The sequence below is a fragment of the Hemitrygon akajei genome, chromosome 16 (genome assembly GCF_048418815.1).
Source record: "Hemitrygon akajei chromosome 16, sHemAka1.3, whole genome shotgun sequence".
Lineage (NCBI taxonomy): Eukaryota > Metazoa > Chordata > Chondrichthyes > Myliobatiformes > Dasyatidae > Hemitrygon > Hemitrygon akajei.
Window position 1 is genome coordinate 11,641,761 of NC_133139.1, and position 15,664 is coordinate 11,657,424.

A 15,664-nucleotide genomic window follows, 5' to 3' on the forward strand; every position below is an offset into this window, starting at 1 on the left:
TTAAGTTGTTATATTTAATAAAATTCGACGTGGGAGTTCGACGCTGGGAATCGAAGGACATTGACGTGGAAGAGAATTTAAATCGCTTTAAAAAGTCTCTCCTTTTAAAAGTACCGTGAGCTTTTGAACTGTCGGCATATCGTTTTAAAATACTGCTTTCATTCGGCATATCGCTTTGGAGAACTGGTTTTTTCCAATACTACTTTAAAGACTGTTTGGGACTGCAACGCTATTAAGAACTGTTTGATTCAGCTGCCAGCAGCTGGTTTCGGGTCATTGTTTGGGTTTGTTTACTTTTGAAGGGGGTTTGTTATCAGTGTTTAATAAACGTGTTATTTGTTATAAAACCTCTTGCCTAACTCATCTATATTATTGTTGCCCGAATACGTAACAATATGAACATACTGCTTTAAATCAACAAATTCCTTTATGTTTAAAATAGGGTGTATTTTCCCTGGGAGGTACTTCTATATATTTATTTATCTACAGCACAGAACAGCCCCTTCCAACCCAACTAGCAACCCGCTTATTTAACACTAGCCTAATCACAGGATGATTTACAATGACCAATTAACCTACAAACACCCGGTACATTTTTGGACTGTGGGAGGAAATCCATGTGGTCACAGGGAGAATGTTATAAACTCCATACAGATAGCACCAGAATTGGACTCTGATGCCCTGAGCTGTAATAGCTTAACGCTAATTGCTACACTGCCATCGCAAATTACTGGTTTCTATTACTTTGTCTTGACTTGGTTTCCAAGGACACAAATGCCTTGAATTTATTCATTGAGATACAGTCTGGAACAGACCCTTCCGGCCCCTTTCAGCCATCCCGCCCAGCAGCCCCGATCTAATCCTAGCCTAACCACGGGACAATTTACAGTGACCAATTGACCAATCAGTCTTTGGACTGTGGGAGGAAATCCACGTGGTCATGTGGAGAACATATAAACTCCTTACAGACAGTGACGGGAAACGAATCTGGGTCACTGGTAGTGTAAAGCATTGTGCTAACCGCGCAGCCCCAAATGCCTTCTTTTAGACATGTAGCCGTGAGTGGATGCTTCACACAATACCAGTTTTTGTTCCTTATCTGTTTTGCTTAAAAGTTTTACGTTTTGTTCAAATCTGACCCATTTCTTCCAAGGTTGGATTGCACCCAGAACTGAATTAGCTCAATGGCACCAGCAAGTGGAAAGGAAAACAAACATAAAATTGGCGGAGTGCAGGAAATCACTCACACTCAACTGGAAAAGATGCAAGAAGAGTAACTTAAAGGGGTAAAAGTAATGTGAAGTCTCATTCACTCCATTCACTGCTATATTCAAAAGTTTACCCTTGAAGCAATCAGTGACATAACAAATCTTTATAGAAATTTTATTTTATGCTATACAGTAATACCATTTTTTTAAAATGAGGACGTTTAGTTTGGTTACATAGATGTGTAGTGCAACTGTCTTGTGGGATTTGGCAAGGTACTGGTAACTAGAAAAGCAACTGCTATATATCTGGTAGACATTCTTTTAAAACATTACAGAAAAGTTATTGCCAACAACAAGCACATATTTGGAGTCAGTGAACTGCAAGTTGTAAAAAAAGATAATTGTAGTTTTTATTATTTATCATAAAAATGAAAGCATGCTACTATATTCCTTCCTTGAAAGTAGAAAATTAAGAATAATTAGTTTAAGGCACATTTTGATATTTTTACATATATACTGCTTCATTTCCTACATTTATAAATACAAATAGAAAACAAAGACAACCCAGTAAATTGTAAGTAGGCAAAAGTGCTTGCATTGTTTACAGATACCCACAGCATATACAATAGCTACAATCAATAGAACCATATCGGTTAACAAAATAATTTATGTAAAAAAAGTCAATCTACTGTTTAACGAACAAAAAGCAACATGAATCTCAATTCATGCAGACAACCCTGATAAAAAAAAAAGATAGAAAAGGGCCATTGGATCAGTTCCTGAGGCAAAGAGATTTTATAGCAGGTAATTTAAAAGATGGTGAATACTTTGGTATGTGTCCTATCTTAGTTAGAGTACTCAGTGAGAGTAGTAATGTGAGGCCACAATAACAATATTCTCTGGATTCTAATATTCTAGTGCATCCAAAATTCTAATGGCAGATTAAAGCAGTTTTTAAGCTTTACAGCAGTCCCTGATATATTATTTTTTTAATTAGTCAACAATTCCCTAATGGAACTTTTAACGTTGGGGGGCTTCTACTCAGAAAACATTACATACATCTTCCCTCTTTCACCATCTTGATCTTGCCATGCACATATCACCTGTATTAGATGTTCCTTTCTGTATATTAAAAATGCAGGTGTGAGCAGGTGTGTGGGCTGTTGACTGACTAACGTGAAGCTTCAAAGTGCATTGAAGCATTCAGGATGCTGGCAATGATGTTCTGTGCTTTACACTTATAATTTATTAAATAGGTCAGATGTTTTTGATCCATTAAATAGTGAACTTAGTACCAACTATGGACAAATACAACCAAATCTAATTTGATTGCTCATCTTCTAATCAACTTGTCTAATGAGCTTTTCTTGACCAAGCAACATTACTTCCAATTATTAAGTTATGTGTAATAGTTGTTGTTGACAGGACAGAAGCTATGACACACAACTCTCCTGCATAGTGAAACAAGGGGTTCACATTTGTCACTTTTGTTGGTTGACAGGTAAAAATCACTATTCACTCTGGATATCCCATCCGCAAATGGTTTTGGTCTCATCCAACATCCAAGTCTTTCTTAGACAGTACTACCATGATGCGTTTAATATGCTTCAAAGAAAAAGTTTCTGTTTGCCTGAATTTACATCCATTAGAACTCTGGAGTAATCAACGAGGAGCGAGTCGGATCAATTGTTTCACTGTAATCCTTGCGTTTTTACCATATAGTCTGAATTATGCAACACAGGTTTGAGTCCCATTTGTAGAGTATTTCATGTACAAAATGTCAGTTTAACTGAAAAACTGTAGGCAGCTATGGTGCTAATATTGTGTCAGATGGATTTAAATCTACAATTTTGAGTTTATGTCCTTTCAGTCCATACCTACTAGATCATAATTTCACTGTACCTGAGCAAGTGCTTTAAGTGCTTGATTCAAACTAACATAAGAATTACTAACATTGAGAAATGCTTCTTCACCCCCGATGATTACTCCTTAGTTTTGAATGGCTGAACAGTGAAGGAACTTTTTTATATGAGGCAAGGTACCTGACTTTCATAAAACTAGTCTTTGGGTCACTCCAAATGGATTGGTAGGTTTACAATACCAATACTGATACAATAACCTGAGCAACAGATTTCATCTTATATTTTAAAAAATCTTCCATCTTAAGAGTCTGTGAATTTAAAACATCTGATAAGCTCTATGGTGGCACTGCCAGTGAGGAGAGAAAGATAACACAGAACTTTGTATGGCATTTCTCTGATCAAAACAGTACAGCCAAGAGCTGTTTGATAAAAGGATGCAATAGATAAAATAAGTAAATTAAATAACATAAAATCTTGCTCTAATTTGAAGAGGAGTAAAAACAAGTAAAAAGATTTCCCATTCTGCTAGAACTCAGATCTTGACAATTTAATTTTCAATCATAAAGCCGACTCTCACCATAAGTTAATTTGTCCCACTTCGAGTAAGATACAGAAAACAAACCCACTATAATCTTGCAAATCCCAAAAGTACATCTATGGGCTGTAAACTTCCATTCATCTGGAGTGGGTCTACACAAGACTGATTTCTTGACATTAAAGTATTTCAAGGGGAACATATGTAAGCATATAACAAGACTTTAACCAGCACTTTCTGTAAGCTATTGCATAGTTGTTCCATTACAGCTGAACATCTTGTGTCAGAGTCAGCAAGTGATATGACTAATATCTACGGGTCAGGAAGAGTCCAAACTTTGAGATATTTATCATGCCTTGCTGACTTTCACAACATATATTTATATTACATGCTTAAAATATATAATTTAGAAACAAAATTTACAATCTTTATGATAAATGTGGTGATATGAAAAATACCACCACGGTTTCCAGACTAATTGTGGTATAAAACCTTTCGTGATCTTTGTAAAAGATAATGGAGTTTATATTTACAGTCATATAGTTGTACATAGCAATGTTGTACTTTGTTAAAGCAAAATACTACAGGAATAACTCACTAATTACACTGCTGTTAAGTGCTTATTTAAGCCCCTTAGAAAAGTGTTATGTAAAAGATGTGCAGAACAGCAGTTACTTGACAGCAGAGAAAATGGTACTGTTCCTCAGAAATACAGCTTTTCCAGCCACCTCCCAAGTAATGGCAAGAGCTGGGAAGGCTGCCTTTCCTTTTCACTGGGTTGGGACAAACTTTATTTTCAACCACTGAATCCCTATTATCTGTTAGTTTTTGTACAATTCTCCCTTCTCATAGATATTTAACTGTGCAAATTCCCTGCTGAGGACTCATCCCTTGGACACATGCTATTGAGCATGTGCACTGAACAGTACCAACGTGCAGGAGGGGACGAGAAGTGAAGAAACATGTCAGCTCTTGATAACGTCATGTCAAAAATTCAAGGGTTGAAGAAATGTACCTTCAAGGCTCACACGACTGAAGAATGCATTTTTGTCCCAGTTGTGGTCTTTCTGTAGGCAGTATCACTGAAGGGAAAATCTATGACATAGTCAAATTTCAGCCTGCATGTCAATTGGATACGTAGGGTTTTGACTGGAGACAGGCACTTTAGCATAGCAGCATGCTGGCCTTTTGCTAATCAGCCAGCTTCCCAGATATGTGATGGTTGCCCATACTGAATAACGCTCTGTCTATCTTGAGCTGGCATCTGTTCCTGTTCTCCATATTGACCGTAATCATACCCTAACAGCTCCTGTAAAACGCGGACAGGGTCAAAAGTATCTGATAAGATTTGAGCACTGCTGTTAAAGGACTGTGTTGGAGCTAAACTGTCTGCTGGTTCACTCTGATACATCTGCAGTACTTGGCTTGCCAGTCTGCTCTCCTCCTGCTTTTTCTTTACTGCAAAATCCATTTTCTTTAGCTCTTCAATGACGTTGTAGACACAGGCTTCAGGAATCTTTATACCTGTAAAAATAGTCAGAAAGTTTGCCCAAATTAGAGAAGCAGTCACAGCAGAGGCCACATACACGAATCCTGATGAAGGGCGTCAGCCTAAAACATCAACTATTTATTCATTTCCATAGATGCTGCCTTCCTGCTCACAGTCCTGCATTTTACTTTCACCCATGCACCTATGTAAGAGTCTCTTAAATGTTCCTGATGTATCTGCCTCTACCACCACCCCTGGCAGCTTGATTCACACACTTCCCACTCTTTGAATTAAAAATAAAACATCTCTGACATTCACCTGATACTTTCCTCCAACCACCTTGAAATTATACCCCCTTATGTTGACCACTTTCACCCTGGGGATAAAAGTCTTTTGGCTGTTCACTCTATCCATGCCTCTTATCATACTTTACATGTACGTTGCTTTAAGATCTACTAAAATCTTAAAAGTAGATTTTAAGATCTTCTTTAGATCTTAAATTATTTTAAATTTCATCAATATAAAGACTGTAATGCATTGAGAAAATGCACAAATGTGTTCTGAGAATAGAATTTATTACAACAGTAAGACTGAACAGCTCCACCTAGGGACAGGTTAAAGGATAATTTTCTCCACAGAACGGCTCTTAAAAAAGATCTATATGGGAAAAATAAAAGCTTTACTTACCAACTTGCTTTTTTTGCTCCTTGGTTTTGAGACGAACAATTTGTAAGTGACTAGAATTCGTAACGTCAGACATGATGTTTCCAACTTTGTTCCAAACCCGTAATAGAGCTCCACACAACATGTAGTAATGACGCAGCCGCATGCCTTGAAAACACTCCTTCCCCTGTTGCACTATCCTACACTTCCTGTTCCTAGAAAATGCAGGAAGACATGTCAATATTTACTTAAGTCCCATGTTGTTCTACTTGCCTTCCCATTCTGTTGCTTCCAAATGGCAGATAAATCATTATGGCCCATGACAAATCGTGGGCTATGCAAGGTCATATAACAGAAGAGATTGGGTAAATGCTGGAAATCATAAGAAAAACACACAAAATGCTGGAAGAATTCAGCAGGTCAGGTAGCTTCCACGGAAATGAATAAACAGTTTATTCCCCTCCAAAGATGCAGCCTGACCTGCTGAGTTCCTCCAACATTTTGCATGTGTTTCTCAAGGCCATTTAAACTGTGGTGAGATAGGAAGCATTGCCGTACAAAGCCATAAGGGCTAACCTGAACACCAGGACATTTCTACATGCCTTATTTTAATGTAGAAAATTAATTCAGAACTCTTAAATGACAAGAAAGATCTAACAATACAGATTGGTGAGGCTCTGTTGTTGAACACAGAATGGTGCTCCTCTACATCAAATTGGATATAGGGTGAAACAGGCACACAATATTCATAGAGATAACAGATGATACAGCATTACCAGGTTTGTGGGGGCCGGGGGTGGGGGGGGTTGCTGTCCTAGAAAACTGTCCATTTTCTGTAATGTGAAGCCACATCATCAATGTGTAAGTCAAGAAACATGAGTTGAAACAAAATAAATTTTGTATTTATTTCTAGTTTTCACCTATATTATGTGACAGCTAATTTTTATTCCATGCCTTTGTAAATTCCTGAAGAGTGAATTTCTATTACCTGAACTGTTATAATACCTGTACTGAGTAGGTCTGATTTCTAGTTATTCATTGGCAGGCAAGGTTACTCACACCCAGAATTAATAGTAATAACTGTGGGAGGGAATAGTCACAACTTTCATCATAACTCAATTTAGCCCCTTATGATTTGCTATTTGTACAGCTAAACTTTAAATAACTTCAATGTTTAACTACTTTATATATGGTCAAATGTGAGCTCTCTGTCGGTCAGAGTTGACCAGGGATATCGTGTCCTAGCCTTCTAGATACGCGAGCCTGTGCAGTACGATATGGAGAGAAAGCTGTTGCCCATGTAGCAAGCTCCCCCTCTCCACGCATCTGATTAACCTAAAGGAACGGCAGCGACCGATACAGTTTAGTACCATCAGTGTTGCAGGAGTTGCCAGTCAGCATGGAACTCAATGTAGGACTGCCTGAGTGGCAAAGAAATTTTAAAAATCTTTTTGTAAGTTTGGATGAATATAATCCTTGTTGCACACCATAATTTCTCTTTATTTAAAATAAGATTTCAGTTGTATGTAATGTATTCCCCTGATGTGCAGATTGCACAGTTTTACTAAGCAGCTGTGATGCTTCTATAAATTTATTCTGAACATGAAACTAACTTAAGCACAATCATTGGACTATGAAAAAAGCCTTACAAGGTTGAATGGCAGCATTTCTGGAAGGCAAAATTATACAGGCTTTCCCAGAATTCTTTGGCCTCTTCTGGTTTGACCTAAAATACACAAGCAAAATCAAAAAATACAAATAAATAAATGAAACGTTACATTAAACACTTTTGGGAAAGAGCTACAATTCAAGTTCAAGTTTATTGTTATCTGACTATACATATACACAACCAAATGAAACAACGTTCCTCTGGAACGCAGTGCACTCTCAAAACATAAAACAAAATACTACCACAAATGAGTTAATAAAATATAATAATTCAAAGTGCAAAGCACAGGTACACAGCATGACGAGTCCTCGGCGGTGGCCGGGTATTCGTTAGTCACACAGCCTGAGGGAAGAAGCTGCTACCCAGGCTGGCAGTCCTAGTCCTGATGCCCCTGTACCTCCTTCCTGATGGGAGTGGGTCAAAGAGATTGTAGGGCAGCTGGTAGGGATCCTCAACAATGCTTTGGCCCTTTGTATACTACGCGCCCAGTAACTGTCACAAATAGAGGGTGAGGGAGATCCCTAGTGATTCTCGTTATTACTACCCTCTGTAAGGTCTTCTGCTCTGATGTGAAACAGTATAATTGCATTTAATACACTTTTAACTTAGCTTTGCAAAAATAGAAACATGCCAATATAGAGAACATTTCCTATTCTGCAGGTGGAAATTAACCATTTAAAATAACTGATACATCCAACATTTCCTTACAGAATCCTTAAAGCAGAAGCAGTCACTTGCAATGGCTAGTTTTCTGGTGAGTAATCCATTCACTCTCACCCTCCTTTCCTCAAGAATCAGTTATCTAAATCATCTTGGTTTACTTTGGTTCTACTACGTTAGAGGCAGTGAAGTCCAGGTCTTAATAATCATTTACTGTATACAAAGCTTTCTCTCATAAGGGAAGAGACTACTCTACTTCATTCTTACAGGATGTCTTTAATTAACATCAGTGTCCCTTGATCAGTGCACATCTGCTAATCAGAATCACTGCTCTCTTGTTAACCTATCCCAAATCCACTCTGTTCTATTAAAACCCTTTGTTCCAGCTTTTTCTGTCTGAACTCCCTCACCTCTGGAACCATTCTAACAAATCCCTTCTGCAGCTTCTTTTGAATCTACACCTTCTTCCTGAAAATCAGAGTTAACTGTGACACTGATTGTAACCCAACTAATGTTTTAGAAAAAGGGCAATACAACTTCCTCCCTCTGGGTACTTTGTTCTCTGGTTATGGTCCTCAAGATCTCAACTCCTCTCTCAGAATATTCCGACACTTACAAACCCTGTTATTCCAGCACACTCAAGTAAAACCATGCCATTAAACCTCTACTTTCTGCACTGCAGTGGACAGGAAAGCTCTCCAACAGGTAGTAAAAACTGCCCAATGCAACACCGGCATCAGCCTACCAGCCATCAAGGACACATATACAGAAAGGTGTTGGAAAAAGGTCAGTAACATCATTTTTATTTTTATTTATTTAGAGATACAGCATGGAATAGGACCTTCTGACCCTTCGAGTCGCACTGCCCAGCAACACTGAGCAAACCTGATTTATCCCCAATCTAATTATGGGACAACTTACAATGACCAATTAACCTACCTGGTACGTCTTTGAACTGTGGGAGGAAACCGCACCCGGGGGAACATAGGCATTCCACAGGGAGGATGCACAGAGATTCCTTACAGGTGAACTCTGATGCCCTGAGATGCCAACAGCATTGTGCTAACCACTATGTTAGCGTGGAACCCATGAAGGATGCCTCCCAGCCTCGTTTGTCCCACTCTCATCAGGAAGGAGGCTATGTAGCATTCACACCAGGACCACGAGACTCAAAAACTGTTACTTTCCCCAAGATGACAGGCTGATCAGCACCCTCCACCAACCCACCTCTTCACCACCACTATATGAATTTCCTGTCAGAGACATCTTATGTACAGATACTACTGTGCCTAGTGTCAAATTATGGACATACAATCAATGTATATAAGCTATCCAATGTACTTATATTTATTGCATTTTTATTATTGTATTCTTAATCTTATCATGGTACCTTGCACTGTTTTGGATCTAGAGTAACAATTATTTCATTCTCGTTTACACCTATGTTCTGGAAATGACATTAATCTTGAATCATTCTTTCTGTCAATATGCATCAATTCTCACACATACACACTAGTATTTTTTTCAATATTGCATCCAATTTTAGTGAACATTAACACAGCGGTTTAAACTGTATTATAGATATAAACATTGATTCAATATTAAGTCTGATTTGGAGGGCTTCATCATACTATATAAGAGAGGCTACAAATGTTTGGGTATTTGATTCCAGTGAATGGCAAGTAATGCTTAACATATGACATTTAAATGATTATGTGCCTCATAAAGTAGTTATAAAGTAATTCCAGCAAAATAAAGAGACACACAGATGCTAGAATGTGGAGCAACACACACACAAACATTAGCAGCAGCATCTACGGAGGGTAATGAACAGTCGACATTTTGGGTGAGATCCTTCATCTTACATTTTCCAACTGACCGGGGCTCCACTGTAGTGGCAGATAACAGGATACTATTACAGCTCGGGGTGTTGGACTTTGGAGTTCAATCCTGGAACCATCTGTAAAGAGTTTGTATATCCTCTGTGAGCACATGGGTTTCTGCCAGGTGCTCTGATTTCCTTCCACAGTCCAAAGACATACTGGTTGGTAGGTTACTTGGTCATTGTAACTTAAGACCATAAGATATAGGTGCAGAATTAGCTCTTTTGACCCACTGAGTCTGCTCCACCATTTCATCACGGCTAATCCATTTTTCCTCTAAGCTCCAATCGCCTGCCTTCTTCCCATATCCCTTCATGCCATGACGAATCAAGAACTGTCCTGTGATTAGGTTAGGGTTGAATGTGTGGGCCGCTAGGCAGCATGGCTTGGTGGGCTGAAAGTGCCTATTCGGTGCTGTATCTCTAAATACAATAAACAAATAATCTCTGGATTCAAAGATAGTGAGGAGATAGCCAAAATAAAATCTAGAGGGAAAGGGTAGAGCAAGAGCTGGCAGTTGATAGGTGGATGTAGGTGAGAAGGGTAATAACATATTAAGCCCACAAGACAGGAGCAGAATTGTCCATTCAACCCATCAAGTTTGCTCTGCTATTCCATCATGGTGGACTGATATTTCCTCTCAACCCCATTGGCCTGCCTTCTCCCTTGTAAACTTTAATGCTGTTAGGATCAATGCCAGGGCCTCAAATGTTTATAATTTCCATTAGTTGGAAAACAGACTATAACGTAGGAGAATTACCCAGTCTGGAAAGAAGGAAAAGCAAAATAGTATTTAAGTGGAGTGAAACTAAAAGATGAAGGGTCTTTTTTCCTCTCCACAAATGTTGCCCAACCTGCTGAGTTTCTTCAGCATTTTACTCTGGATTTTCAGCATCTGTAGAATCTCTTGTGTTTTTGAGACTACAGGATGTTGCAGTACAAACTTATAATGATGACTATGGGTGTTTTTGTCACTTAGCACAAAATGTCAGCATTTGGGTACAGAAAATCAATAGAAAGGCTTCACTACAAAGGGCTCATTGGTCATTATAATACTTACTCTCTTGTATTTCCTTCGCAAGTTTTCAAAGGTTTCTAGTTGTGTTTGTTTTCCAATATTTGGTTTATACAACACGTAACATTTTGCATTAACCTGTTCAGCCAAAAGTGCATAAGGCTCATTTCCCCTGAGCTGTAAAAGAAAAGCAATTGATAAAAAATGAAATTCTTGGGCAGAATAGAATGCTTTAACAACTACCCGTATAAATATATTACAACTTCAATTTTGGTATGATAAATACAACTCAGAATCAGTTTAATATCACAGGGATATGTTGTGAAATTTGTGTTGCAGGAGGTTACATTGCAATATATAATAATAGAAAACACTATACCTTAGAATAAGAAATATATATATGAACAATAAATTAAGTAGTGCACGAATTGAGCAAAAAAAGGTAGTGTTCATGGGTTCATTGTCTATTCCACTGATATCTATAGGTTTGAGTATCAATAAATCTTTTAAATGTCTTAAAATGATGCTGCTTACTAAGTACCTGTGGCTGTGACAGTGGATTTCAGCTGTGGTAGTCCTAAATGGGAATATTTGATGATTCCCATTGGAGCTGCATGCAAAGAGTTGCCACTTACTGGCGCCTCAATGCAATCCTGTTTGTTCTTCACATATTTTCTGAGCAGTGAACACACTAACCAATAATTCTTAAGAAACACTTAGTTTAAACCATTAACACAAAGGGTCTGGATATAGCTTTTGTTTTAGAGAGTTCACAGGTCGTTGCTCAGCCATCTTATAGAGCCATACAAAAGTACAGCACAGAAACAGACCCTTTGGCCCAAGTTTTCTGTACCAAACATTTAAACTGCCTACTCCCAACGACCTACACCTGGACCACAGCCCTTCCATACCTACCATCCATGTACCTACTCGAACTTCTCTTAAACGCTGAAATCCAGCTCACATGCACCATGTGTGCTGGCAGCTCATTCCACACTCTCATGACCCTCTGAGTGAAGAAGTTCCCCTTAAACTTCTGACCTTTCACCCTTAACCCATGACCTCTGGTTGTAGTCCCACCCAACCTCAGTGGAAAAAGCCTGCTTACATTTACCCTATCTATACTCCTCATAATTTTGTATACCTTTATCAAATCTCCCCTCAAGCTTCTATGTTCTAAGGAATAAAGTCCAAACCTATTCAATTTTTCCTTATAATTCAGGTATTCCAGACCTGGCAACATCCTTGCAAATTTTCTCTGTGCTCTTCCAACCTTGTTTATATCTTTCCTGTAGGTAGGTGACCAAAACTGTACACAATACTCCAAATTAGGCCTTACCAAAGTCTTATACAACTTCAACATAACATCCCATCTCCTGTACTCAATACTTTGATATATGAAGCCCAATGTCCCAAAAGCTTCTTTATGACCCTATCTACCTGTGATGCCATTTTAAGTTAATTATGGACCCATATTCCCAGATCCATTTATTCTACAACACTTCTCAGTGCCCTCACTGTGTAAGACCTACCCAGGTCGGTCCTAACTGAAGTGCAAAACCTTACACTTGTCTGCACTAACTTTCATCTGCCATTTTTCCTGCTGGTCCAGATCTCACTGCAAGCTCTGATGGTCTTCCCCACTGTCCACTCCAATCCCAATATTGGTGTTATCTACAAATTTGCTGATCCAGTTAATCACAGACAGATCATTGATATAGATCACAAACAACAAAGGACCCAGCACTGATCCCTGTGGCCTCCAGTCATCTGCTACCACTCTGTGGGTCTCCCACAACGCCAATGTCTAATACAATATAAACACGAGGAAATCTGCAGATGCTGGAAATCAGATTTCCTTGTGGAAATCTGCTGGAGACGAAGGGTCTCGGCCTGAAAAGTTGACAGTGCTTCTTCCTATAGATGCTGCCTGGCCTGCTGTGTCCCACCAGCATTTTGTGTGTGTTGCTCTAACACAATATACTACCTCACCTTGAATGCCAAGCGACTGAACCTCTCTGACTAACATCCTGTCAAATGCCTTGCTAAGGTCCATGTAGACAACATCCATTGCTTTGCCTTCATCAACTTTCCTGGTAATTACCTCAAAAAACTCTATAACATTAGTTAGATACGACCTACCATGCACAAAGCCACGCTGACTATCCTTCAGCAGTCCCTGTCTATCCAAATACTCATTGATCCAGTCCCACAGAATACCTTCTAATAACTTTCCCGCTCCTGTTGTCAGGCTCATCGGCCTATATTGGAGTTGAGGCCTGACTGGAATAGCCCCTGTGAAACCCAAACCGGCCAACTATGAGTAGGTATTGGTGAACAAGGACCTTTTGATTCTACTGTCATACAGCACTTTCCAGCACTCTGCTAATGACTGAGAGTTGGAATTATACCTTGCATCCAAAGCTAATGGAAAGACTTAATAAAAACTAAAACTATGGCAGCCTAGTGGTAGCAGAAGAGTGGACAGGATTTAAAGGAACACTGAAAGATCACTGTTTTAACAAATAAACAGAAAATCATTTTGTAGGTATAGAAAATAATGATGGGTATAGCTGGTTAAATGTAAGCAGGCTTTTTCCACTGAGGTTGGGTGGGACTAAAACCACAGGTCAGGGGTTAAGGGTGAAAGGTAAAAAGTTTAAGGGGAATGAGGTAGAATTTCTTCACTCAGAGGGTGGAAAGAGCATGGAATGAGCTGCCAGGGGTGGATATGAGTCTCTTCAACATTTAAGAGAAGTTGGATAGGTACATGGCATGGAAGACTAGGGTCTGGATGCCGGTCTGTGGGACTAGACAGATTAATGGTTTGGCACAGACTAGATGGGCTGAAAAGCCTGTTTTCTGTGCTGTAGTGTTCTATTACTGTAAACAGTGTATTTTTAAATGAAAAGCAGTTGAATTGGACTTCTTACCACACTTTGATTAGAAACAATACCCCAGCAACTGCAATTCACTTTGCTGAAACATTTTAACTACATGGTACAGGAAACAAATGTCACTATGATGATTGTACGCTCTAGCATCAATTGTTTGGTGACAATAAAGTAAGTAAAGTAAAGCCTCAGCATGGCATTAAAATGTGATACTGACCCTGTGTGAAATGTAAAAGCCATCATTATCTCCAGTCAAGGTGAGGGACTTCTGATAAGCCTCTTCCCATGGCATGCCTCTATCCACACTTATCTACATAAAAAAGATAAATTCAAGGTAATTTATTTATAGTCTAGCCATTAATTCTGTGCGTTAAGGAGTTTGTAGGTTCTACCTGTGACCGTGTGGTTTCCTCCCACAGTCCAAAGACAATAAGGTTAGAATTAATTAATTGTGGGCATGCTACTTGGCACCGGAATCTTGATGGCACTTGCAGGCTGCCCAGCACAATCTTCACTGATTTGATTTGATGCAAACAACGCATTTCACTGTGTTTCAATGTACACGTGGCAAATAAAGCTGTTTGAATATTTTTATTTAAGTGGATCCACCTTCCAGTGTTAGTACAAGTAATTCTATGTCATTCAAGAGAGAAAGCTACAGGTGATATTCCAGATGTTAGTTATTTACAAGATGCCACTTTCAAAAAGATGTCATAGCCTGCTGGTTGTTACCTTTCTGAAACTGAATTGTTTGGCCCCCTCACTGGTAAGAAGTAACCACAGGAAGTTACGTGGAAAAGCTTCCTAACTTTAGTGATTACATTTATAATTAGAAACTAAGGCTAGTTCTCATGGTTCCCATAATTTTGATTACTGTTACAGAGAAATACAGAAAACACAGAAAAGTAGAGCAGGATTAAGCCATCCAAACTCTACTACAGCATCTTGCTCCAGCTTTATCTGTCACATGCACATCGAAACATACAGTGAACTGCTTCATTTGCATCAAATCAGTGAGGACTGTGCCTGAGCAGCCCGAAAGTATTGCCACATCTCAGGTACCAGCACAGCATGCCCGTAATTCACTAACCCTAACCTGTACGTTTTTGGAACATGGGAGGAAACGGGAGCACCCGGAGGAATCCCATTCGGGCACAAACTCCTACCAGATGGAAAATGAACCCCGATCGGTGAAAGCTCTACTGTAAAGTGATGTGCTAAGCACTAAACTATTGTTCCGCCCTCATGTTCCTTCATCCCTCTAGCTCTAATTTGTTCAGGAATATATTTAAGCAACAGCTCAACTACTCAACAGCTCAGTAGTAAAAATTCTACACGTTCATCACTCAATGGCATAAGTAATCTCAAATGGCTCATCTTACATAGCAGATCTGATTTAGTTTATAGAATTTTTTTCAAATGCCCTATAGCTAAGACCTTCAAATCAGAAAAATGGCCTTTGTTTATAAGATTAACAGGAGAATAATTTACCTTATAAAGAACCACTTGCCCATCCTGTGGATGTCCCGGTGTAAGGAATACTTCTTGTCGTTCCTCATAGATCTCTTCCACACCTGGAGCTAGATCTGATCAATTGGGAAAACAATATTCAATAAGAGTAGAGTCGTAGAGTTACACTGCACAGAAAGGGCCCTTCAGCTTAAATAAACCAGGCCGATCAACGTTCCCATTTAAGCTAGTCCTATTTACAAAGGTTTGGCCCATAACCTTCTAAACCTTCCCAATCGATGTACCTGTCCAACCATCTTTTAAAAGTTATCAAAGC

General features: G+C 39.0%; 1 protein-coding gene across 4 annotated transcripts in view; it reads right to left on the reverse strand.

Moving 5' to 3' along the window:
• Positions 1–1,593: 1,593 nt before the first annotated feature.
• Positions 1,594–15,664, reverse strand: part of sbno2b (strawberry notch homolog 2b) — a 174,782-nt gene continuing 160,711 nt past the window's right edge. For all 4 annotated transcript variants that reach the window (XM_073068253.1, XM_073068250.1, XM_073068252.1 and 1 more), the window contains 6 exons: positions 15,370–15,464; positions 14,096–14,188; positions 11,030–11,161; positions 7,407–7,483; positions 5,782–5,972; positions 1,594–5,129 (listed from right to left, as the gene is read on the reverse strand). In XM_073068253.1, the coding sequence (XP_072924354.1) occupies positions 4,801–5,129; positions 5,782–5,972; positions 7,407–7,483; positions 11,030–11,161; positions 14,096–14,188; positions 15,370–15,464 (917 nt within the window). In that variant the 3' untranslated portion in view covers positions 1,594–4,800. The remainder of the gene's footprint in view (positions 5,130–5,781; positions 5,973–7,406; positions 7,484–11,029; positions 11,162–14,095; positions 14,189–15,369; positions 15,465–15,664) is intronic.